This window comes from Chiloscyllium plagiosum, chromosome 7 (assembly GCF_004010195.1).
Source record: "Chiloscyllium plagiosum isolate BGI_BamShark_2017 chromosome 7, ASM401019v2, whole genome shotgun sequence".
NCBI lineage: Eukaryota > Metazoa > Chordata > Chondrichthyes > Orectolobiformes > Hemiscylliidae > Chiloscyllium > Chiloscyllium plagiosum.
Genome location: NC_057716.1, coordinates 30935966 through 30963606, shown reverse-complemented (window position 1 = coordinate 30963606; position 27641 = coordinate 30935966). Strand labels below are relative to the sequence as shown.

Genomic DNA, 27641 nt, shown 5'->3' with positions numbered 1-27641 from the left:
CAGATCCCTCTGTACCACATTTTCATTTTTATAATATGCTGCATTTCTATCCTTCCTGCCAAAGTGTACAAGTTCATGTTTTCCCAAATTACATGCTGAATGGTTTTAACACAGAAGTAGATACAATTTCGGAAAGCAAGGAGATCAATGATTATTGGAATAGGTGGGAATGTGGAATAATAAGATGAACCACAATCTATTTGAATGGCGGAGAACAATGGAATGGCTAAGCAGCTGACTATTGCTCCCCGATCATATGCATGCATTCCTTCCGCTAAGAGGGATTGATAAAGTAGTGAAGGAGGCGTTTGATGTGCTTGCCTTTATTGATCAGTGCATTGAGTGTAGGAGTTGGGAGCTCATGCTGTGGCTGGACAAGACATTGGTTTGGCCACTTTTGGAGGATTGCATACAATTCTGGTCTCCCTCCTACGGAAAGGATGCCGCAAAACTTGCAAGGATTCAGAAAAGCTTTATGAGGATGTTGCCAGGGTTGGAGGGTTTGAGTTTTGGGGAGAGGTTGATCAGGCTGGGGCTGTTTTTCCTGGAGGGCTGACTTGATAGAGGTTTACAAAATCATGAGGAGTATGTATAGGGTAAATAGGCAAGGTCTTTTTCCTGGGGTGGAGGAGTCCAGAACTAGGGGGCATAGGTTTAAGCTGAGAGGGAAAGATACAAAAGGGACCAAAGGGGCAACCTTTTCACAGAGGGTGGTGCGTGTATGGAATGAACTGCCAGAGGAAATGGTGGAGGTTGGTACATTTAAAAGGCGTCTAGATGGGAAAAAGAATAGGAAGGGTTTGGAGTGATATAGGCCAAGTGCTGGCAAATGGGACTCGACCTATTTAGGTTATCTGGTCGGCATGGATGAATTGGACCAAAGGATCTGTTTCCGTGCTGTACATCTCTGTACAATGGATGTTTTGCCTTTTGAGGCAAGCTGGAAAGCGAGGTCATAGTTTTAGGATAAGGGATGGCAGATTGAAAACAGAGATGAGGCAAAATTACATCTGTAAAAGTGTCATGAATCCATGGTGTTCAGTATCCCAAAGTGTGGTGGATGCCAGGTCATTCGGTAAATTAATGGAGACGGTAGACTGATTTTTAATTAATAACAGGTTAAAAGGTGGGAAAATGGATTTGAGGCAGAGATGAGATAAGCAACAATTGTGTTAAATGGCAGAGCAGGCTCAATGGGCAGAAAGGCCTATACCTGCTCCGAATTCCTATGATCTTAAACTCTACCTGGAAATGGCCTGCCTCTGATTCCAAGGTAAGCTCTCTTGTTCTAGCCTCCCTCACCACTGAGAATATGGTACACACATTGTCAATTTTCTTCAAATCCCCAAAATCATCGATCTTCAGTATTCTGGAGAATACACATCGAATTTATGTCCTCGTACTTTTTAAAAGGGAGAGGAACAGATAAAGACAGCACAGTGAGAGCCATTTTCCTCAGATGGTAATGATGAGCACAAGGGGACATAGCTTTAACTTGAGGGGTGATAAATTTAGGACAGCTGTCAGAGGTAGTTTCTTTACTCAGAGGAGTAGGGGTGTGAACGTCACTGCCAGCAACCAGAGTCAACTCACCAACTTTAAGGGCATTGAAATGGTCTTTGGATAAACATATGGTTGAAAATGGAATAGTGTTGGAAAGATGGACTTCAGATTGTTGCGCCAAGCTGTGGAATCATCGAGGGCCGAATGGCCTGTACTGCGCTGTTTTGTTCTATGTTCTATGGTGAGGAGAGAGAGAAAGAAAGAAACCCACACTGCTAACTGACACAGCAGTGAACCTGCACTGTTACTGCCTTTGCTACTGAATTCATGTATCACTGGACATCGGAGTGCGTTTGGGGAAAATTAACAAACAGTGAAATTCACAATTAATCTTGGAGAAACCGGTTTGGGAAAGGTCACAATACAGAAACAGATAAGTGAATAGTTTTAAGCGTGGCCTTGCTGCAAGTCTGCAGTGGTGAGTAGAGTGAGTTCTTTCTTGATTATATGCTTCATTGAGATATGTCTCTTGATTAAACTGAAAAATATAGTCAAAAGCATTAAATTAGCCTGAAGCAGCGTTTTGTAGAGGAATAGGATGGTGCTATTTTCTGGGTCTGTGGATTGGAAGAAGCAAAAATGGTCCTTAATAGAGTAATATGCTCTTCTTGTCGGATGTGGGAGTTTATGAAGAGTTAACATGTTACTGAGGATTATATCTGCAATAAATGCCATCGGTTGAAAATCCTATCAGATCAAATGGAACAGTTGGATTGACAGTTAGAGGCAATAAGGAATTTACAAAAGCAATAGGGTGTGATGGATGGCAGTTATAGGAAGGGAGAAAGGCTGCAGATACAGTCACATAATTGGGTTAACTCCAGGAAAGATAAGAGAGGTAGGCAGGTAGTGCAGGAGTCTTCTGTGGCTATCCCCATTTCAAACAAGTATACGGTTTTGGAAAATGTAGGGGGTGATGGATTCCCAGGGGAACATAGCACAAACAGCCAAGTTTCTGGTGTCGAGACAGGTTCTAATGCAATGAGGGATTCATGGGGTTCCGACAAATCAATTGTGTTAGGGGACTCTCTAGTCCGAGGCACAGACAGACGTTTCTGTGGCCACCAGTGAAAAATCAGAATACTGTGTTGCTTCCCTGGGGCCAGGATCAAGGATGTCTCAGAGAGGGTGCAGAATGTTCTCATGGGGGAGAGGGGCCAGCAAGAGGTCATTGTACACATTGGAACCGACGACATAGGAAGGGGAAAGGATGAGATTCCGAAGGCAGAATATAGGAAGTTAGGCAAGAATTTAAAAAGGAGGCCCTCAAGGATAGTAATATCTGGATTACTCCCGGTGCTTTGAGCTAGTGAGGGCAGGAATAGGAGGATACAGCAGATGAATGCATGGCTGAGGACTGGTGTATGGGAGGAGGATTAACATTTTTGGATCATTGGAATCTCTTCTGGGGTAGAAGTGACCTGTACAAGGAGGACGGATTGCACCTGAATTGGAAGGGGACTAATATACTGGCAGGGAGGTTTACTAGAGCTGCTTGGGAGGATTTAAACTAATAAGGTGGGGTGGGGGACCCAGGGAGATAGTGAGGAAAGAGATCGATCCGAGACTGATACACTTGAGAAAAGGAGCAGTCTAACAGTCAGGGCAGGCAGGGACAAAAGTAGGACTAATAAATTAAATTGCATTTATTTCAATGCAAGGGGCCTAATTGGGAAGGCAGATGAACTCAGGGCATGGTTAGGAACATGGCACTGGGATATCATAGCAATTACAGAAAAGTGGCTCAGGGATGGACAGGACTGGCAGCTTAATGTTCCAGGATACAAATGCTACAGGAAGGATAAAAAGAGAGGCAGGAGAGGAGGGGGAGTGGCGTTTTTGATAAGGGACAGCATTACAGCTGTGCTGAGGGAGGATATTCCCAGAAATACATCCAGGGAGGTTATTTGGGTGGAACTGAGAAATAAGAAAGGGATGATTACCTTATTCGGATTGTATTATAGACCCCCTAAAGTCAGAGAGAAATTGAGAAACATGTTTGTAAGGAGATCTCAGCTAACTGTAAGAATAATAGGGTGGTTATGGTAGGGGATTTTAACTTTCCAAACTTAGACTGGGACTGCCATAGTGTTAAGGGTTTAGATGGAGAGGAATTTGTTAAGTGTGCACGAGAATTTTTTCTGATTCAGTATGTGGATGTACCTACTAGAGAAGGTGCAAAACATGACCTACTCTTGGGAAATAAGGCAGAGCAGGTAACTGAGGTGTCAGTGGGGGAGCATTTTGGGGCCAGCGACCATAATTCTATTAGTTTTAAAATAGTGATGGAAATGGATAGACCAGATCTAAAAGTTGAAGCTCTAAATTGGAGGGAGGCCAATTTTGACGGTATTAGGCAGGAACTTTCAAAAGCTGATTGGGGGCAGATGTTCACAGGTAAAGGGACGGCTGGAAAATGGGAAGCCTTCAGAAATGAGATAACAAAAGTCCAGAGAAAGTATATTCCTGATAGGGTGAAAGGAAAGGCTGGTAGGTATAGGGAATGCTGAATGATTAAAGAAATTGAGGGTTTGACTAAGAAGAAAGAAAGCATATGCAGAGAACGAGTGAATCCTTCAAAGGGTATAAATGTAGTTGGAGTATACTTAAGAAGGAAATCAGGAGGGCAAAAAGGGGACATGAGATAGCTTTGGCAAATAGAGCTAAGGAGGATCCAAAGGGTTTTTACAAATACATTAAGGACAAAAGGGTAACTAAGGAGAGAATAGGGCCCCTCAAAGATCACCAAGGCAGCCTTTGTGTGGAGCTGCAGGAGATGGGGGAGATACTAAACGAGTATTTTGCATCAGTGCTTACTGTGGAAAAGGACATGGAAGATATAGAGTGTAGGAAAATAGATGGTGACACCTTGCAAAATGTCCAGATGACAGAGGAGGAAGTGCTGGATGTCTGGAAACATATAAAGATAAATCCCCAGGACCTGATCAGGTGTACCCACGAACTCTGTGGGAAGCTAGGGATGCAATTGCTGGGCCTCTTGCTGAGATATTTGCATCATCAATAGTCACAGGTGAGGTGCAGGTGACCCAAGGTTGGCTAAGGTGGTGCCACTGTTTAAGAACGGTGGTAAGGACAAGCCAGGGAACTATAGACCAGTGAGCCTGACGTCGGTGGTGGGCAAGTTGTTGGAGGGAATCCTGAGGGACAGGATGTACACGTATTTGGAAAGGTAAAGATGGATTAGGGTTAGTCAACATGGCTTTGTGCGTGGGGAATCATGTCTCACAAACTTGATTGAGTTTTTTGAAGAAGTAACAATGAGGATTGATGAGGGCAGAGCAGTAGATGTGACCTATATGGACTTCAGTAAGGCATTCAACAAGGTTCCCCATGAGAGCCTGGTTAACAAGGTTAGATCTCATGGAATACAGGGAGAACTAGCCACTTGGATACAGAACTGGCTCAAAGGTAGAAGACAGAGGTTGGTGGTGGAGGTTTGTTTTTCAGACTGGAGGCCTGTGACCAGTGGAGTGCCACAAGGATCAATGCTGGGTCCTCTACTTTTTGTCATTTATATAAATGATTTGAATGTGAGCATAAGAGGTAATTAGATTACTTACAGTGTGGAAACAAGTCCACACCCACCCGCCGAAGCGCAACCCACCCATACCTCTACATTTACCCCTTACCTAACACTACCTGCAATTTAGCATGGCCAATTCACCTAACCTGCACATCTTTGGACTGTGGGAGGAAACCGGAGCACCCGGAGGAAACCCACGCAGACACGGGGAGAACGTGCAAACTCCACACAGTCAGTCGCCTGAGGCGGGAATTGAACCCGGGTCTCTGGCGCTGCGAGGCAACAGTGCTAACCACTGTGCCACCGTGCCGCCCTCAAATGGGGTCTTGATCAGATGGGCCAATGATGGGGTCTTGATCAGATGGGCCAATGGGTTGAGGAGTGGCAGATGGAGTTTAACTTAGATAAATGCAAGTGCTGCATTTTGGGAAAACAAATCAGAGCAGGACTTATACACTTAATGGTAAGGTCCTAAGAACAGAGAGACCTTGGACTGCAGGTTCATAGCTCCTTGAAAGTGGAGTCGCAGGTAGATAGGATAGTGAAGAAGGCATTTGGTATGGTTTCCTTCAATAGTTAGAATAGTGAGTACAGGAGTTGGGAGGTCATGTTGCGGCTGTACAGGACATTGGTTAGGCCACTGTTGGAATATTGCGTGCAATTCTGGTCTCCTTCCTATCGGAAAAATGTTGTGAAACTTGAAAGGGTTCAGAAAAGATTCACAAGGATGTTGCCAGGGTTGGAGGATTTGAGCTATAGGGAAAGGCTGAATAGGCTGGGGCTGTTTTCCCTGCAGCATCGGAGGTTGAGGGATGACCTTATAGAGATTTATAAAATCATGAAGGGCATGCATAGGATAAATAGACAAAGTATTTGCCCTGGGGTGGGGAAGTCTAGAACTAGAGGGAATAGGTTTAGGGTGAGAGGGGAAAGATATAAAAGAGATCTAAGAGGCAACTTTTTCATGCAGAGGGTGGTACGTGTATGGAATGAGCTGTCAGAGGAAGTGGAGGAGGCTGGTACAATTGCAACGTTTAAGAGGCATTTGGATGGCTATATGAATAGCAAGGGTTTGGAGGGATATGGGCCGGGTGCTGGCAGGTGGGAATAGATTGGGTTGGGATATCTGGTCGGCCTGGACGGGTTGGACTGAAGGGTCTGCTTCCATGCTGTACATCTTTATGACTCTGTGACTCTACTCTCAAGGTAACTCTCAAAAGTCCTGGTGAATCTGGATTGCACACTTTCCAAAGCCTTTCTAAGGTGCAGATCACATTATTGTTCAGTGCACTGCAGATCTCGGTCTAACCAGCAATTTGATGCAGTAAAATTTCCTCACTTTTATATTCTCGCTTTATGATTCTGTGACTCTACTCTCAAGGTAACTCTCAAAAGTCCTGGTGAATCTGGATTGTACACTTTCCAAAGCCTTTCTAAGGTGCAGATCACATTATTGTTCAGTGCACTGCAGATCTCGGTCTAACCAGCAATTTGATGCAGTAAAATTTCCTCACTTTTATATTCTCGCCCTTTAGTTCAAAAAGGTAACTTTCCACTTGACATTTTAATTTTGTTTTGCAAGTGACTGCAACATTTTAATGATCTATGTACCTGGGCTCCGAGTAAGTCTCTTTCAACTTCAACTGTTCCTAGCTTTTAACCATCTAAAAAATAATTACTCAGAGCTACACTTTTGTTGCTCAAAATCAATGGATTCACACCCACAAAATCCATCTCCCACAGTTTTGCCTATTCTTAATCTATCAATACCTCTTCAACACTTTACAATCCCACCTCCATTGATTCTATGCCACCAGTCTTTGTGTCATTAGCAAATTTAGATGTATGGTTCTCTTCTAATGATGAATTGGAGAATTCCTCACAAGAACAACAAAGTGTGTTTATTTAATTTGCAAAGCTCTCTGCTCCAGCCACAGCCTCACAACCAGCTATTACGTGTCAATACTTCAGACAGGCTCTTTGTCACAATAATGGGTGGCATGGTGGCTCAGTGGTTAGCATTGCTGCCTCACAGCGCCAGAGACCCAGGTTCAATTCCTGCCTCAGGCAACTGTCTGTGTGGAGTTTGCGCATTCTCCCCATGTCTGTGCGGGTTTCCTCCGGGTGCTCCGGTTTCCTCCCACAATCACAAAGATGTGCAGGTTAGGTGAATTGGTCATGCTAAACTGCCAATAGTGTTAGGTGCAGGGGCAAATGTAGGGGAATGGGTCTGGATGGGTTGCTCTTTGGAGGGTCAGTGTGGACATGTTGGGCCAAAGGGCCTGTTTCCACACTGTAAGTAATCTAATCTAATCATAAAACTGAACTGCAATGATGCATCATTCTCATGATTTTAGAGAACCATTCCCTTTGAGATATGTCAATCAGCCTGCTCTGCTTTCCCACTATTATATGCTTCCTTTCATAGCATGGTTTTCCACATAAAGAGGTCTTACGGCCCATCAGATCTGTGTCAGCTCTTCGAAAGGACTATCCAATTTGTCCCAATCCCATGCTCTTTCAGCCCAGCCTTGCAATTTCATCTACTCTTTTGCAAAGATCTATCCAATTCCCTTTACAAAGGGACAACTGGATCTGCTCCTGTCATGCATTCAAACAGTGTTTCTTAGATTATTAGGAAAATCTCTGCTTGATCTGCCACCTTGAAGAACAGCAAGATAGACATCTTTGGCTGGAGTCCATCCTGCTGAAGACAAGAGCCTTCAGTCACCATGGCTCTGCCAGCAGAAAACAACTTGCCCATGTTTGTTCTGCCAAAAATGCTTCATTGTTTTGAGCACATCAAATCTCTCATCAGACGTCTCTGCGACAATCAGGATTGACTGGTTCCTTCATAAAACCGAAGTCCTACATTCCTGGTAGCTTTCCAGTAAGTCCCTCTCCAACTTCCCTGATGTGCATTCTCAAAAGTTGACATAACACTGGCTGAATATTTGCAGTTTTTTTTATAATCACAGGTTAGCTTCACTTTCTTACATTAGTAATCCAGTCCTGATCAGACTTATTTCACTAGTGTCAAGCTAAAAGGAGCTCATTGTTCACACTCTGTAATCAATGGGTCTTACCTGTCATGTTCTGCAGGCCCAGTTGCCTCAATCCAAAGGCCCCATCTTTCTTGTAGTTAAGCAGGATCGTGAGTGCATATCGTTCTTCATACAACTTTGTCCCACGAATGATTCTTAGATTTTCCAAAGGCAGATACTCAAACTGGTTCAGGGCTGCAAGGATGTATCCTGTGACTTCGCGAATGGACTGGAGGTTTAAACAGAACACACACAGAGCCAAGGTCAGAAAATCAGCAATCAGAACCTAACATCTTTACAACTATAAGCTTAGCTAGAATAGTAATGGGCTATATGAGGTGAAAACACTCTGACTGAGATTCAGCCAGACTCTCTTCATGAAAAATAAAAGACAATCCCAAACATGAAAGCACAAAGCACATTTAATTGCAGTCAACCTAAGTGGTATTAAGGATCCTGCAGAAGGGGCACTGGATTTGGGTAGATGAAATGAATGAAGGTCTTTCTTCTAAAATTGATATGATATTTCAGCTGAACGATACATAACTGGATTCAACATCTGCTCTGTAGCTTATGAGATGATTACATCGGAGATGTCGTAGGGTAGGAAATGCTGGGGGGCATTGTTGGAGAGAGGGTAGAATGAGTGTCCGTGTATCGGGTTTAATGGAGATCTATATAGCAACATAGAAATAGTACCTCGAGAAAAGAAGACGGACTCGGGAAGGGAGTGGGGGAGAAAGAAAAGGAAAGCAAGAAAAGGTAGGTGTAAGAGAACGAAACAGAGGGTCTGAAAAAAGAGGAGGAAATACATTTAATTGGATCAGCCATATAAATATTGTGGCTACAAGAGCAGATGAGAGGCTTGGGATTCTGCAGTGAGTACCTCACCTCCTGATTCCACAAGGCCTGTCCACCATCTACAAGGCACAGGTCAAGAGTGCGATGGAGTACTCTCCACTTGCCCGGATGGGTGCAGCTCCAACAAGAAGCTTGACATCATCCAGGTCAAAGCAGCCCAACTGAACAGCACCCCTTCTTAAGATTTCACTCCACTCCCACTCAAACACATTGGCAGTACTGTGTACCATTTCCTAGGAGCACTGCAGAAATTCACCAAAGCCCCTCTTCCAAACTCATGACTTCCACCAGCCAGAAGGACAAGGGCAGTAAATGCATGGGAATATCACAACCTGCAAGTTGTCCTCCAAGCCACTTACAACCCTGATTTGGACCATTTCTTCATCCTCATTGGGTCAATGTCCTGGAATTCCCTCCTTGTGGGCACTGTAGGTCTACCTACAGTATATGGGCTACAGTGGTTCAAAAAGGCACCACTTTCTCAAGACCCGTTCAGAATGGCTTTTCCAGTGGCATTCACATCTAATTAAATATAAAAAATAGCACATAACATATAGAAACATTTCATTGCAATTTATTTCTACATGTAAATGTGATGTTGATTTGACTGGCCAGTGGTGGGGGCTCCAGATCTGTGTCTCAGTTACAAGGATCAACTGGGCAGCCACATCCATGAACCAAGTGAACGATAAAGTTGCAATGCCAGGTTCGGACACAGGGGGAGTGTTTCCACAACTGGCTGTCTTCTCCTTTCAGTAACCAGAATGGAGTAGCAACAGCAACCCTTACCTACTGACTACCTTAATGTGTTGGCACGTTCAAGTAATAGACCAGTACATTTCAATATGCCTTTCAACCGTGCAGTCAGACACATGGCTTTTCCCATTGTTAGAGAAATGTAAATTCAGTAATCAGGAGACAATCGATGAAGCTGGATTTGGACTATTGTAGTAAACTGACCAGATTTAACCTCTAACCTCAACAACCTGATATAAATGATGTGTGGGTTTTCTGTGGATATCCAAACTAGCAGGAAGGAGGGGAAAGCATGAAGTTACATTAATAAATCAATTGGCTTTCCTGCTTTAAAAAAAAAACGAAAACTACTTTCATGCCAAAGCCATTCTGCAGAAATTTATCCTTGGGCTAAATTAGGTGATTACTAAGGCTCTATGGTTTTCAAACAAGCATAGGCCTGTTGAGTTGTAATTGCTGTAAATGAAGAATTGGATTAATGCCAATTATATCTCAATTATAAAAAAAGCTCATGAAAGGGCTTACATGAAGAAAGAACTTACAAATCACCTCTCACTCACACATGGCATCCCCAGGTTTGGTTGCAGTTGCAATGTTGGAAACGTGGAAGACAACTTATGCACAGCAAGCTCCCACTAATAATGTTGTGATAATGGGAAATTGCTCAATACCGAGCTGCAGAGAATTTGCATGCATTGTTTGAGTGGTATGTGCACCCACAACCTTCCCACCCAGGGGCGAGACTGCTACCAATTGAACAAAGCTACTATGGTCATGTGTCAAAAATAGGGATAAACACTCAGTGTAGGTGGAAACAACAGACATTTTTCTTATGTTGAATGTGTGCCGTGGTTATGGAATGACTGGATTTATTGTGTGTTACACTAAATCTTTTTTGTTATACCTGTAACTCTCAGCTGAACAAATATCAGGGATTGGAGAAGAATCAAATTGATTTACAGAGAGCTTTCTCACACCAAGTGTTCCAATTAGCCTGTCTATCTCCAATGTTCACAGGCAGTCTACATTGCCACTTGTCAATTGTGCCTGCAAATGATCACATTTCTGGTAAAAAGTGAAGGAAGGACAGGAAACAGACTCTTTAGTTTGAAAGCAAACAATGAGACCATAAGGTGAACAAGCTGAAGTAGGCCATTCAGCCCATCAAGTCTGCTCCACCATTCAATCAGATCATGGCTGATCTGATGGTATCGTTAGTAAGTTTGCAGATGACACCAAAATTGGAGGTGTAGTGGACAGCAAAGGAGGTTACCTCAGATTACAACAGGATCTGGACCAGATGGGCCAATGGGCTGAGAAGTGGCAGATGGAATTCAACTTAGATAAATGTGAGGTGCTGCATTTTGGAAAAGCAAATCAGAGCAGGACTGATACATTTAATGGTAAGGTCCTAAGGAGTGTTGCTAAACAAAGAGACCTTGGATTGCAGGTTTATAACTCCTTGAAAGTGGAGTCACAGGTAGATAGGCGGCGTTTGGTATGCTTTCCTTTATTGGTCAGAGCATTGAGTATAGGTGTTGGGAGGTCATGTTAGACCACTATTGGAATATTGTGTGCAATTCTAGTTTCCTTTCTATTGGAAGGTTGTTGTGAAACTTGAAGGGGTTCAGAAAAGTTTTAAAGATGTTGCCAGGGTTGGAGGATTTGAGCTATAGGGACAGGCTGAATAGGGTAGGGCTATTTTCCCTTGTATGTTGAAGGCTGAGGGGTGACCTTATAGAGGTTTATAAAATCTTGAGGGACATGGATAGGGTAAATAGACAAAGTCTCTTCTAGACTAGAGGTCACAGTTTTAGAGTGAGAGGGGACAGATATAAAAGAGATTCAAAGAGCAACTTTTTCACACAGAGGGTGGTACGTGTATAGAATGAGCTGCATGAGGCTGGTACAATTACAACATTTAAAAGGCAACTGGATGGGTATGTGAATATGAAAGGTTTGGAGAGATATGGTCTGGGTGCTGGCAGGTGAGACTAGATCGAGTTGGGATATCTGGTCAGCATGGATGCGTTGGACCGAAGGGTCTGTTCCCATGCTGTACATCTCTATGACTCTACTGCCCCGTCTTTGTTGCTGGATTTGGAAATTCGTCAGGGTTTACATGCCAGCTACAATCTGAAGGAGGGTCACTGTACCCAAAACATTAACTTCGCTTCCTCTCCACAGATGCTGCTGAATTCTTCCAGCAACTTTTGTTTCTGTTTCTGATCTCCAGTATCCATGGTTCTTTGGGGGGTTTTTTGCTGCAAGTGAGCTGTTGGGTTGTCGTAACCGACACAGGATCAGTCTTGGTGACCAGCGTCAGGGAATGGAAATTCCTGGCGGGATTTTCTGGACCATCCCACTCACAGTATGATGGCACCTCACCTGTCCCCTGGCTACCAATGTAGGAGCTGAGTCTGCCCTTTTCAGAGTGAACAGTGTTAATGATGGGAGAGGGGGATGCTTGTGTTTGTGTCGGCCCACTTGAGGAAGAATTTTGGAAATTAAGCTGTCGGGCTGCTAGACGGGGAAGAAGCCATGCGTTTACATGGGGAATGGTAGGTCTAGGAAGTGGAGAGCAGACCTTGACAACACCTCCAGGATTCTGAAGATTATTGGTGGTAATCTCTGGAGTCAGGAAGTGTTCCAGAGGACCGGAAAATGGCTAATCTAACCTCTCCTCTGTTTAAGAAGGGAGGGAGGTAGAAGACAGGAAACTACAGGTCAGCTATCCTAATCTTGGTTATTAGTAAGATTTTACAGTCCATTATTAAGGATGAGATTGCAGAGTACTTGAGAAGGTGGATGGTAAAATAGGACTGAGACAGCACGAGTTTATCCAGGGGAGTCATACCCGACAAATCTGTCAGAATTCTTTGAAGAGATAATGAGCAAGTTAGACAAAGGAGAGCCAGTGGAGGTGATCTATTTGTATTTCCAAAAGGCCTTTGACAAGGTGCCGCACAGGAGGCTGCGACATAAGATAGAAGCTCATGGTGTTAGGATCAAGGAACTGGCATGGATAGAAGATTGGCTGACTGACAGGAAGCAGAGAGTGGGGGTAAAGGGGTCTTTTTCAGGATGACAGCTGGTGACTACTGGAGTTTTGCATGGATTGGGTTGGAACCACAACTTTCACATTATACATTAACGATCTGGAGAAATGAACAGAAGGTAACATTGATACTTTTGCAGATGAGACAAAGATAGGTGGAGGGAAGACTTGTGTTGAGGAGGCATGGAGACTATAGAAAGACTTGGACAGACTAGGAGAGTGGGCAAAGAAGTGGCAAATAGAGTACAATGTAGGAAAATGTGAGTTTATTCACTTTGATAGGAAGAATAGAGGCATTGACTATTTTCTAACTGGGGAAAGGCTTTGGAAACCTGATGCACAAAGGGACTTGGGAGTCCTTCTTCAGAATTCTCTTAAGGTTAACATGAAGGTTGAGTTGACAGTTAGGATTCATTTAAAGAAGTCTGGAATATAAGAGCAGAGATGTACTGCTGAGGCTATGCGAGGCTCTTGTCAGACCGCATGTGGCATAGTGTGAGCAGTTTTGGGTCCCGAATCTAAGAAAGGAAGTGCTGGCATTGGAGTAGGTCCTGAAAACGTTCACAAGAATGATCCCAGGGATGAAGGGCTTGTCATATGAAGAGCCGTGGAGGATTCTGGGTCTGTAATCGATGGAGTTTTGGAAAGGTGAGGTGGACGTATCAGACTGAAAATTACAGAATACTGAGAGGCCGCACCTTTGAGAGTTTCGGGTTGACTGAAGGCCAGGAAAGAGGCTCAGGACAAATAAATATTGAAGACAAATAAAATTTAACATGCTGGTCCTAGTGGTGGAGGCTGGTACAATTGCAACATTTAAAAGGCATTTGAATGGGTATATGAATAGGAAGGGTTTAGAGGGATAGGCATTGGGTGCTGGCAAGCGGGACTAGATTAGGTTCGGATATCTGGTCTGCGTGGATGGGTTGGACCGAAGAGTCTGTTTCCATGCTGTACATCTCTGTGACTCTATGATTCGTGATCTGAGGAATAGTTGAGACCAGCCAGGTTTGCAATGTTCTCCGTCTCCCTGCCTAAGGATTCTCATAACCAGGTATTATTCTCACATGAGGATGATGTATCCAAGTATGCACAGTAAAATGTAACAAGGCAATATGATGTAGAACAATATGGTGTCAAGGTGTGACCCACTATAGGCAGTGACAAATGTATGGAAACAAAACAAAGCAATTTTTAAACAAAAACCTCTCATGAGAGCAAACCCACAGTAATAACACATCCAAAGTATTCCCCATGGGACACAAGATTGGATAACAGATCGGGAGATACAGAAAGCTGCCTCAATGGTGGGAGTGGAACAATTCCTCACTGTTATCCCCAGTTCCTTCCAGTTGTTGGAATCGAGCATTCCCGTGACCGCTTTCTTGCTAAAATCTCCAAGGTAATCTTACAGACCGAGCGTGATGTTGCAAAATACCACAATTTTTCCCTCTGGAATAAGAGGCCTGGATATTATTGAAAGCTGCATTTTCTGCCCAGACCTTGGAAATGCTTTGCTGCAGGAAAACAATACCTCCTTCATACCTGAGAAAATAATCTCGGGATTATCTCGGGTTTTAACTTCAGCCTGTGGTGACAGAGTGTTGGAAGATGAACTTGTCCTGGCTCAGTCAGTGCTCAGTGTCCCTCACAGTGAAAGCCATTCTCTACCTCTGTTTGCCAGGGACTGAGAATGCTTCCATAACCAAGTGGACAGATGATAATCTCCTCACTTTACACACCTGCAAATGAAGCTGTCACTTTGACAGCTAATATTAGCAACCAGTATTATTAAACTGAGATGACATTTTAAAGCTCATCTGCTCATTTTCAGATCTGCAAATCACAGGCTTTGGGCTCTTGGGACGACATCAACTATTATTGAGGCGATCCAACTGTGTTATGTCAACAAAAGCAGTAAATAACAGGGCCCCGATTTAATGAAAAATCCCGAAGTTAAAAATAAGCGGAAGACGCAACAGCCCCACAATACAATCAGTCAATCGATCCAAGATGCAAGAATTCCCTCAGGCAGTTATCCAAAGGAGAGGTGGATAGCTAGTTACCGCCAGATTTAGTGTTGTTGCTTCCACGTTGGGGAGGGGGGTGAGAAGTTGGCAAGGTTTTGCTTCATTCTCAACTGCTATCGAAAGTTTGATTGTCCCACATACACAGTAGTACTCTCACTTCTGAGTCAGAAGGTTGGAGGTCCAAGTCTCCCTCTGGACAGCACAGGGCAATGTCTAAGGTAACACTCTCATACAGTATCAAGGGAGTGCTGCACTGTCAGCGGCACAGGCTCCCAGGTGAGATCAACATCCTTTCAGGGGTGATATCAAAGAGCCCATGGAACCACCTTGGGGGAGAAACATTCTGCCCAATGTCCTGATTATCAATGTATGTCGTAACGAACACTATTTGTTCATTTTTGTGAACATACTGTAGAGACATTAGTTGCCACTTTATTGCAGTAGCTTTGCTTCAGATGAGCTTTACCAGCTGTAAAGTGTTTTGGAACATCCTGAAATTGCAATATGAACGTGAGTTTTCTAAGTCATTTATATTCAGTCAAGGAGAGATTTATTAGAAATGTTCAAAATTACAGGGGTTTCTGAAGGGGCAAGCGAGGAGAAAGGACACAGAAGGCTCAGAAAACAGAGGAGACAGATTCACGATAATTGTCAAAAAAGCCAGGTGAGAAATGAGGTATTTATTTTCCACAGTGAGTTGTGATGATGTGGGGCCTGGAAGGGTGGTGATAGCAGACTCAGGAGACATTTTCAAAGGGGAATTGGACATATCCTTGAAAAGGGAATGATGGGCAGATGAAGAGAAAGGGTCCGGGAGCAGGACGAATGGAATCACTTGTTCAACTGGCAATGCAGGGTCCTTTGAGGGGCCAATTTGATTGCCTTGAGGTGGCAAACCATTCAGTACGATGCATTCACAGGGCTCACTTGTATCAGTGTGCTCAATGACAAGTTCATTAGCACACTCACCTCAACAGCTTGATGGGTTTTAAATGGTGCGGAATATTCATCTGTTATGAGGCCTCAGTGCTGCACTCCCCGTTACGACTGGGCCCATCTGAGATTTAGACGGAGCCAAGTGCTGACCCTCTTCATGAGTTAAAGAAGCGATGCTGCATTTAAATCAGTTGGAACTGAAACTCTGTGAAAGATCTAAAACCACTCCGTTCAAACAAAAACCTGCACAAAATATCACTGGAGGCCCAGCTCGGTGAATTCACTAGAGATGTCAGCAAACGTATCAGTCAGTCACACCTGCCCTGGTCTCCGTGGGAACATAGACTTCTGCTGGCAATTTGTATCTAAATGAAATAACTTGTCAGTTCCACTTTGGGTGGATTAGTAAAGTCCTCTGTGCCTTTCATCCCTTGCCTGCGATGCTTCAGGCATAACCTTGGCACGTATTACCTCCAAACCCAAATGAGACGAAAGTGCAACAAACATCCTTTGACGGCATTGGGATTTTGAAGTCCACATCTCATTAGAAAAATTACAGCAGGGTTGGAATGGTGATTATAATAAAAGTCTACAATTTTGAGTCAAGAATGATATCGCCAGAATGAACACGTGCTTCATCCCTGTCAGTCTACCTGCCCCAAAGTGCTGTTTCTAATCCGCTTTAAGAAAATCTTGGATGACAGCATTTCGTGTTGACAACGAGAACTTGGAGTGGGGGATCTTGTGGTGCAATGGTGGTGTCCCTACCTCTGAGGCAGAAGGCCCAGGTTCAAGTCCCTCCTACTCCACAGGGACACCCTGATAGGTTAACATGGAATATTTACAACAATTGAAGAGAACATACAGTAGGCAATGTACAATGGGGTCACTTAGTTCAGTCGCTGAACATCTGGTTTGCAATGCAGCGTGATGCCAACAGCATGGGTTCAATTTCCACTCCTACTGAGGTTACCATGAAGGATTCTCCTTCCCAGTTTCTCCCCTTGCCAGAGGAATGGTGCTCCTTGGGTTTCACCACTATCAGTTGTATATCTCTAATAAGTCAGTAGCCCAGACAATGGCAACATTGCTATGCCCAATGCAGTAATCAGTCATTCAGCCAAACCGACCTCTACTTGTACCTGTGTTCCATATGAGACATCCCCCACCCAGCCATTACATCATCTAACCCTATCAATAGTGTTTTGCCTCTATTACTTGCTTTCTTGTGAATTCAAGAAGGAGTTAGATATAGTTCTCAGAGCGATAGAGATCAAAGGGTCCGGGGAGAAAACAGGAACGGGTACTGAGTTGGATGATCAGCCATGATCATGTTTAATGGTGAAGGGCCAAATGGCCTACTCTTGGGCAGCACATTGGTTCAATGGTTAACATTGCTGCCTCACAGCTCCAGGGACCAGGTTTGATTTCACCCTCAAGCGACTGTGTGGAAGTTACACATTTTCCCCGAGTCTGCGTGGGTTTCCTCCAGGTGCTCCAGTTTCCTCTCTCAGTGCAAAGATGTGCAGGTTAGATGAATTAGACTTGGTAATTGCCCATAGTGTCCAGGGATGTGTAGGTTGGGTGGATTGGCCATGGGAAATGCAGAGTTACAGGGATAGAGTGGGGGTGGAGGGTGACGGGTCCGGGTGGGATACTGTTTGGAGGGGCAGTGTGGACTCAATGGGTCAAGTGCCCTGCTTCCGTAGGGATTCTAGGATTCTTCCCCTTACTTTCAACGTTTCTACGAATGCCTTACTGGATTTAAGAGAACGTTCGGGGAGGAGGTTTCTGCCCATTACAGGAGAGCTTTCATTCTGTATGCACAGGAAATCTTGAAAACCACTTGCAGCCATATTCCATCACACAGGATGATTGTTCAATGTGGGATCAATGAGCTGCTCCAGGTGAGCGGTAGCCTCAGAGTGCAGATCAGTCAGGCTTTTGACAGTGTTCTCCACCAATCTGAATGTTAAATTACAATATGGCCTGCCCAGTAGCATCTTTTCACATCCCTGTCCCATTTGCCTACACTTTACTCTGGCTGTTCTGAGTCTGGGAGTCAGAGAGCTACAGCACAGAAAAAAGCCCTTCAGCCCACCAATTCTGTGCTGGTCAGAGACAACCACCTAAATATTCGAATCCCAATTTTCAGCGTGTGGCCCATAGCCTTGTAGCATCACAGTGTGCATCCAAATATTTCTTAAATGTTCTGAGGGTCTCTGCTTCCACCTCCCTGACAGGCACGGAGATCCAGATTCCCACCACTCTCTGGGTGAAAAAGCTTTTCCTCCCATCTCCATGAAGCCCCTTCCCTTAAATTAATATCCTCTAGTCTTTGATCCCTCCACCAAGGGAAAAAGATTTGTTCCTGTGTACTATCTATGCCTCTCATAATTTTACACATCTCTGTTATGTCCTCTCTCAATCTCCACTGCTCTAAGAAAAGCAACAGTCTGTCCAATCTCTCATCACCACAAACTCTCCAGCGCAGGCAAAATCTGATACATCTGCAGCCTCTCCAGCGCTATCACATCCCTCCTATAATTTGGATTCCAAAACTGTACAAAACCTCTAGCTGTGGCCTCTCCAACATTTTATACAGTTCCAGTATAACCTCCCTGTCTTTAAACACTATGTCCCTCGGCTGAAAAAGGCAAGCCACCCATGAACCTTAACTATCTGTCCCACTACATTAAAGGACTGGCATACATGCTCACCAACCTCCCTCTGATCCTTGGTGTTTCCCAGGGTCCTACACTCATCACGTATTCCCTTGACTTGTTTGTCCTTCCCAATCCGGATTTACATTTGCCGTCCCACAAATTTTCCTGTCATCCATGAGTGTATCGATCAACCCTCCTGTGTTCAAGTCAAAATCACAACCACAAACCGCAAAAGCCCAACAGTGACCCCAGTGGGACTCCAATGGACATGGACGTCCAGTCAGATAAATACCCTTCAAACATCACCCACTACGTCCCGCCAATCTTCCAATTATGGATCCAATTCACCAAAATTCTATGGATCCCATGAGCTCGTATCTTTGCTAACACGTATGACCTCATCAAAAACATTGCTGAAGTCTAAATAAAATACACCAAAAGCATTGCCTTCACAGACACACCTGGTTACCTCTTCGGAAAATTTAATGAAGTTGGTCAGACATTAACTCCTTTTAACAAAAGCATGCCAACTGTTGTTGATTAATCCCCATTTCTCCAAGTCCAAATTAATTCTGTCCTTCAGAATTGCTTCTAACAATTGCCCCACCACTGAGGTTAGACTGACCGGCCTGTCACTTCCTGGTTTATCCCTTGCTCCCTTCTTGAATCACACTATCACATTGCCTGTCCTCCAGTCCTCCTTCACTTCTCCTGTTGCTAGGGAGGAATTGAAAATTTTTGTGTGTGCCTCCGTTATTTCCTCCATTGCCTCATTCAGACAACCTGGAATACATTTCATCTGTCACTGGAGATTTATCTACTTTTAAGGCTGCCAGACCATTCAGAACCTTCGCTCTGTTTATGCTTATTTTTTGATTAAAACCAGCTCAAATACTGCTTACCCTGAGCAGTTACAAATGCCTCATTCTTTTACCTAGTTTAGTGTCTTTTCTCAGTGCAAACCAGGGACAGTATTTGATTTGCAAGTGGATGGGTCTCATAGGTAATTGGAACTCTGAGGCTTGTTCCTGGTTAGTCTACTGTCAGTTAACATTTTCCACCAGATTTTCAAAGAAATTCATTCAGGAGATCTGCGCCTTCACTGGCTGAGCCAGTATTTATTGTCCATCTCTTGAGAAGGTAGTGATGAGCTGCCTTCTTACACCGCTACAATCCATGTGCTGTAGGTTTACCCACAATGCCATTAGGAAAGGAGTTCAAGGATTTTGATCCAGTGACAGTGAAGGAATGGCGAACATTTTCATGGTGTGTGGCTTGGAGGGGAACTTGCAGGCGATGGTCTCCCCATATATCTGCTGCCTTTGACCTTCCAGATGGTCATGGATTTGGAAGGTCCTGTCTGAGGATCCTTGGTGAGTTTCTGAATCTATGTATCAGAGGTGAATACATGAATGTTTGGATGTGGTGCGAATCAAGTGACTGTTTTGTCCTGGATGGTTTCAAGCTTCTCAAGTGTTATTGAAGCTGTAGTCATCCAGGCAAATGGGGAATATTCCATCACACTCTTGACTTTCACCTTGTAAATGGTGTCCAGGATTTGGGAAGTCAGGAGGTGAGTTACTAGCTGCTAGATTCCTAGCCTCTGACCTGCTCTTGTAACCTCTGTGTTTATGTGGTGAGTCCAGTTCAGTTTCTGGTCAATAAAAAGTGTGCAGGAGGGCATGCCAGGAGCAGTACCAGGCCGAACTAAAAATGGGGTGTCAACTTGGTGAAGTTACTACGCAGGATTACTTAAATATCAAACAGCATAAGCAGCAAGTGGTAGACCTAAGTGGTCCCACAACCAAAGGATCAGACCTAAGTTCTGCAGTCCTCCCTATCCAGTAGTGAGTGGTGAGATGTTGATACTGGGGGAAATCAATGATAGGAATGCTATTGAATGCCAAGAGGTGATAATTAGATTCTCTCTTATTTGAGATGGTTATTCCCTGGCATTTGAGTGGCACAAATGTTGTTTGCTATTTGTCAGCCCAAGTCAATCAAGTCTTGCTGCATTTGTACTCAGGTGGCCTCTGTATCTGAGAATTCACGAACGGGGCAGAGCTTGTGCAAACATCAGTGATCATTCTACTTCTGACCTCATGATGGAGCAAAGATCATTGATGAAGTAGCTGAGGAAAGTTTGACCTCGGACACTGCCCTTAGGAATTCCTGCAGAGATGTCTCCCAACAACCACAAACCTATGTGCCAGGTGTGACTCCAACTAGTGGAGAGCTCTCTTCTGGTTATTCATTCATTTACTAGTGCTCCTTGAAGCCACATTCAGTCGAATGCAGCCTTGATATGAACGTGTGGAGTTTGCACATTCTCCCCATGTCTGCATGGGTTTCCTCCAGATGTTCTGGTTTCCTCCTGCAATCCAAAGATGTGCAGGCCAGGTGAGTTGGCCATGCTGAATTGTCCCATAGCATTAGGTGCATTAGTCTGGGTGGGTTACTCTTCGGAGGGTCGGTGTGGACATGTTTGGCCGAAGGGCCTCTTTCCAAACTGTCGGTAATCTAATCTAATCAGGACAAGACCACATAGCCTCAAAATTAGGGGAGCAGATTTAGGACGGAATTGAGAAGGAACCTCTTCAGCCAGAGGGGTGTGAATCTATGGAATTCCCTGCCCAGGGAAGTAGTTTACACTACTTCGGTAAATGTTTTTAAAGCGAAGATAGATTTTTTTTTTGAACAATGAAGGAATTAAGGGTGACGGTGAAAGGGCGAGTAAGTGGAGATGAGGCCATGAAAAGGTCAGCCATGATCTCATTGAATGGCTGAGCAGGCTTGAAGGGACATTGGCCTACTCCTGCTCCTGGTTCTAATGTTCTTATGCCTTTCTGCAGGCACCCCCCCCCTCCAGCTTGGTGATAATGGTAGATCGGGGGAATGCTGAGTCACGAGGTTGTATGTTGTGCTTGAGTACAATTTTGCAGTTACTGATAACATACGGAGTCTTATGGCTGACCAGTGTTCAGTTAGTAGATCTGTTCAAATCCATCACAAATAGAAGAACTCAAATACTGTCAGTGGGCACAAGGCAGCAAGTAACATACAAGTGAGATTGAGGGGCATTAGTGAAAGAGATTTACACAAATTCAAGGATGGATCAACATTATTATTATCCAGGTTCTCAAGTAGGTAGCTATGCTTCATCACCTTCTTCCTTTGGTGCTGAGGTGAATATGCAGCAAAAAGGCCTTGAATTTAAGGATGAGTGAGGTGTGTGAGAAAGAGAGAGAGAGACGAGAGAGACAGATAACGAGAGAGACAGATAACGAGAGAGACAGATAACGAGAGAGACAGATAACATGTTATGCCAGTGCCACCCCTTCTAAAACTAGGAGGTACTGTCTGAGAATTAGGGTCCGACTGTTCAGGAGAGATTTGGGAAACATTTCTATACACAAAGTCTCTTCCACAAACGTCAGTGGATATTAATTCAGTTGTTAGTTTTAAAGTTGAGACAGATAATGTTTGGTGAAGCGAAGGTACTAAGGGATTGAAGCCAAGGCAGGCATAAGGAGTTGGGCTCCAGATGAACCATTGAACAGTGGAACAGCTCAAGGGGCTGAATAGCCCAATCCTGATCATATGTTCCTACACAACGCAAGTTACATTTCTAGCAGGTTTCTTGGCACAGAGATAGAGCAGTCTAAATCTCCCAGATATTGGTCTCCCTCAAGGGAACTTTGCAGGTCAGATTCTGTCAAATTGTAGCATCTTGTCTGCCTGGCCAGTCCCTTGTTTGTCTGCATCTGTCAGCTGCTCCTACAGTAAGAATACTAAAGAGGCACAGAAACGGTGATGAGAGAATATGAAACTAGCTGACAAGTGCGTGAGCCAAGTACCCTTTATTTATCTGCTGCTGCTGTCTACTGTCAGAACTGTTTTCTGTTCTTTAAAACATGTTTATAGGTACCATGGACCCTAGCACATCAGATCTATTTAATTCTGTTTGATGCCCATTACTAAATCCAAATAAAATGCAATGGAGCTGTGCCAGGGCCTTCCAATGTCATCTCACCAAAGCACTAACAAGAACAACTTTTCTTTCTTCCATTGGAGTTAGTGTGGTTTTTCTCAGTCACCAATTCCCAGAGGTACAACACTTATTCAAGGATGTTCCTTACTGATAACCTGTTTACATCTGCTGGCTTCTTGTCTGTTGTGGAGATGCACAAGTTACTCCCTAAGGCACCCTGAGGTTATTGTACAGATGGACAACTCCTGACAAACTGGGGCTCCACTGATCTCCTGCCAATGTCAGCCGAATACATCTACGGGGCTGCACATGACAAAGGTTCACCAGCTTCCCTCTTCTTCAGGTGCTGACTGAGCTTCTGTGCGCTCCTGGCACCACCTGTTTCGAGTTCGGAATTCCACTGCCTTTTCGTTGCCCCCCTTTGTTTCAACGTGATGCTGTTCCGTTCCTCATATTCCTTGTACTGCGGCGCTCCGAGACCTTTGCAGCTTCCTGCATTCTGGTCTCTCGCAGGCCTTCTCCCCTCCGTTGGTCTTCATCTGCCTGATGATCAAGCTCTGGAACCCTCTTCCTAGACTGTGTTCTGCCTCTCCCTCCCCCTCTCCTCTCTTCAGAAGCAGCTTAAAACCTTTGATCAAGTTCCTTGTCACCTGCTCTATTTTCTTCCTCGGTGGCACGGTCTCAAATTCCGTCAAATAACTGCACCTCAAGATTTTGAAAAAGAATCCTACAGTGCTGTACTTTCAAAAGGCATCTGATGGGTGTATCTATAGGAATGGTTTAGAGGGATACGGGCCAAATGCTGGCAAATAGGACTACATTAATTAACAATTTCTCATCGGCACGGACAAGTGGGACCGAAGGGTGAAAAATATCCTGGTGTTCAGGGTGGTCAAGGAAAAACAACGAGAGTGGTCAGTGCATTGTCTTACTGGTCCCTATTGAGGTCAATGAACTGTGGGTGACACTGGTCTGAATTTCTTGGGAAAGGTGGGAGGGAGGTATGTGAGACAGAGAGAGAGGCAAGGGGGGAGCGAGAGAGAGTGTGCAAGAGAGAATGAAAGAGGGAGAGAGTGAGAAGAAGAGAGAGAGAGAGTTTCCGTGCTGTACATCTCTTGGAAAGTCGGTGTGGGCTTATTGGGCCAAAGGGCCTGTTTCCACACTGTAAGGATTCTATGATTCTCTGACTCTTGCCTGGTCAAAGGGGCTATATAGGTTCAAGTTGTTGTGGCGTTCCGAACACTGCTAATTTTGTGAAAAAAAAACTAGAATAAATAGCTTTGTTTTGCATACAGCCAACTCCAGCCAGCTGGCCATAATAAAATTCTCATTATTCACTGCCCCTATGCCTTTCAGGAAGCGGGCACCCAGAATTTAAACTAAGCTAAAGGGCTCCTCTGTTTTGCTCAAGTGCCAAACCATTTGTGCTCTCCAGCCCAGCAGGCCTGGCGTGTGAAAGGGGTCAACCTGAAAAGTGACCCTCAAGTCAAACGGTCTTTCACAAGGAAGCCAAAAAAGAAATGACCTGTAGTCACATCACGGAAAAAAAAATCTGAGGAGATTGAGAAGAAACGAGTAAAAAGCTGCCTCACGCTTAATGTCCTCAGAATATATTCCACTTCAATAAAAGGTTCAGGAAGTTAGTGACAGGAAACACAACACTGTAGCTCCTTTTATTTCCTCCCATTGCCCTCACCCCCCACCCCCCACCCCATTCTGGCCCCACATCCATTCCTCAACCCTGTCCTCCTTCTGAATAATGATATTGAACATAGGCACATCAGATAAAAAACAAGCCACGTTTTGTCCGAAACCCATTCAAAGATTACACACCCTTAGTATTCAGAGTGCAGAACCAACACTCTGGGGTTACTGTGAAATGAATTCCTGTTGGAAATCATTTTTTATTTACATTGCACAAACAACTTCATGCCTTAAAGGGAAAAACAGGCATTGGAATCTTTCTTAGTATCTTGAAATAAATGAATTCCAGGACATGCATTGCTGTATGGGCCACATATGCTGAAGCTCTGCTATTTTAGACGTACATGATGAGATACTGCACCCATGCATGACTATACTGAAGCAGTGATATTTAACAGCTTTTAATGAGGACAATCTCAGTTGGTCTAAACTTGCATTTTGTAACTGTAAGGAAATGTTCAATTGTTCTTCATTTTTAGCAGTTCATGAAATCCAATGCAGTTACAGTTAACAATTGGGTTCAATTAAAAGTTCTCTTTTATTTGTTGATGTACAATGAGAAGGAGAAATTCAAAGCTTTCTGTGTTTTAAGGTTCTACCAAAGACAACTTCCACTTCAAAGCCCTAAAATGGCTACTGTATTACCACACTAAGAATTTATACCAGACAGTAAATATTCTTGCAATTCTGTGTTTAAATAAAAGCTTAATAGGTCTAATAATCCAGTATCATAAAGCTAATATTGCCCTGGGCCCTCAGGTCTTGCATTCAATAATAGCCTTTTTTTATGCTCTTGTGTCAGCGTGTTCACCTCCTCAACATAATTAAAATATAAACTTATGAGTTTTAATCATAACTGCTTTACTCTTGTGATTTATAAAATTGTATCATCTCCTCAACTGTCAGGATTACTGCCTGCTAATTCACCATTATTATCTCACCTGATGCTACATGAACACATTAATCTGACAAGACAAACTCATTACACATGCAACAACACACAAACTGAGTGAGCCTTTGGATTAATGGTCATGATCCTGCCTCTGATTCCAGTAGGTTCAAAATTCAAACACTGCAGTTCCCAGTGAGTGGAGACCAGAGCTTTGGCACTGGCAGTGCATGTGAATGGTCCCTTCTCTTCAATGTGGGAACCCATTAAAACCTCTTGCAGTATTGAAAAAACTGCCTCTTATTTGAAACAACATTTACATCACAGCCAGTCAGAGGAGACCTTTCACTGCCACTCTCTCAGAACAAGGAGAAATAACAGGATCTTCTCAGAAAGTAAACTTTCAGCTTTAATTCAAGCTGCACATGAAAAACACTTAGCCAGGGGAGAAGAACATATTGAAATGTCATTCAGAAAATGAAACAACACACAGTGGTATCTGAGCATGCCCTTGTGCTGTGGCTTAAATATGCAGAACTCAAAGGCAAAGGATTTAATTTTCAATATTAAGATGATTTGTCATTAGACAAAGCATTGACATGACAGATCAATAATGGCTTCACAGAAAGTAGATGTATGGGGCTTCTAATTTTCTTATACAAAGCAGATGCTGAGTATAAGGATGCTGACTCATGCTTATGCTTCCACAGAAGACAAAGGAATGCTCGATCAATGAAATATTGCAGAGAAAAGAAATCACCAGCATCATTACAATGAATTGCCTGAAGTTTTATGACAGTGAGGAGGACAGAGTTCAGGGATGTTACTTCATAATACTGACATAAATAGAGATTATAGACTAGGCTGCATTGAATGAACAATGATGATCAGTGTGAGGCAGACCAGCAAGCTTTATTGTGTGTCTGACACCCTCTCGACTATGATGAATCTAGTTTCAGGTCAGCGAATTGGTGTTTGAAAACATCTTTGATAAAGGAATACACAGAACAGATAGCAGGGGACAGATATCAGTGAGGCAGGCTTTGAAGGCTTTTCAAAGTAGGGATGAAGTAGTCCAACAAGAACAACCGACATTGACACAAGTCATTTAGTGTAGCGAAAGGCCCCTGAAGGTGCTTCACATCAACTTAAACAGACAAAAGACAGAATTGAGGTGAAAGTGAGGAATACAGAGTCGAGAGTGTGGTACTGGAAAAGCACAGCAGGTCAGGCAGCATCCAAAGAGCAGGAGAATCGATGTTTCAGGCATAAGTCCTTCATCAGGGTGAAGAGCTGATGAAGAGCTTATGCCCGAAACGTCGATTCTCCTGCTCTTCGGATGCTGCCTGACCTGCTGTGCTTTTCCAGCAACACACTCTCGACAAAAGACAGAATCTACTTGATGTTGTGGCAGTGTCATAGCTCTTTAAAAACGACAGATTGGAAGGCGGGGGGTGGGTGCAGTGAGAATCCCACAATGGACATCAGAACTCAGCAGAGAGATCTGAACTCAGTGCGGGCTTCAAGCAGATCATATTTTTGCTGCAGCGACGGCTGTCACCAGCAGTGTGGAAGGCACGAGTTTTCAGAGGAGATATGAAAGGTGGATAAGGTCAGTGCCACTATCACAATGCCTAATTCTTTAAGTTCCTACTCTCAATTCTTTTTTTTAAATATTGCCCATGTCACAGCACTTAAAAACCTCTGTTGCAGCACGTACACTGACTGCTTATTCGTATTTCCCATGTGTTATCATTACGTCATTATGAATGCTTGGCTGCTTTCCACAAAGCTATCATTGTCTCAGCAGGGTATTCAAAGTTCACAATTCAATTGACAACTCAGATAGGTTATTAATGGCTAGCTGTCATTTTAGTGCAGTTATGAATGGAAGTATATTTCTTGTATAAAGGATTAAGAACTTGAGGAGATTTAGGAGTTTTGAATTGGCTTTCATGAATGAGAGTGATGAGCGTGCACAGTGGTAGTCATAGAGTACAGCACAGAAACAGAACCTTCAGTCCAACTCGTCCATGCCGACCAGATATCCTTACCTGATCTAGTCCCATTTGCCAGCACTTGGCCCAACTCCCTCTAAACCCTACCTATTCATATACCAATTCCGATGCCTTTTAAATGCTATAATTTTACCAGCCTCCACCACTTCCTCTGGCAGTTCATTCCATACAGACACCACCCTCTGTTTGAAAACATTGCTCCCTAGGTCCTTTTTATTTATTTCCCCTCTCACCCGAAACCTATGCCCTCTAGTTCTGGACTCTTCCACCCCAGGGAAAATACTTTGTCTTATCCTATCAGTGCCTCTCATGATTGTATAAACCTTTACAAAGTCACCCCTCAGCCTCTGACGCTCCAGGGAAAACAGCCCCAGCCTATTCAGCCTCTCCCTATAGCTCAAAGTCTCCAACCCTGGCAGCATCCTTGCAAATCTTTTCTGAACCCTTTCAAGTTTCACAACATCTTTCTGATAGGAAGGAGACCAGAATTGCATGCAGTATTCCAAAAGTGGCCTCACCAATGTCCTGTACAGCTGCAACATGACAAAGTTTGGGAGAAGATTTGTAGCTCGGGTGCTCTT

General features: G+C 43.9%; 1 protein-coding gene across 1 annotated transcript in view; it reads right to left on the bottom strand.

Moving 5' to 3' along the window:
* LOC122551916 (receptor tyrosine-protein kinase erbB-4-like) overlaps positions 1-27641 on the bottom strand; it is a 958043-nt gene that overhangs the window by 483054 nt on the left and 447348 nt on the right. The window contains exon 3 of the mRNA XM_043694485.1: positions 8194-8380. Coding sequence (XP_043550420.1) covers positions 8194-8380 — 187 coding nt within the window. The remainder of the gene's footprint in view (positions 1-8193; positions 8381-27641) is intronic.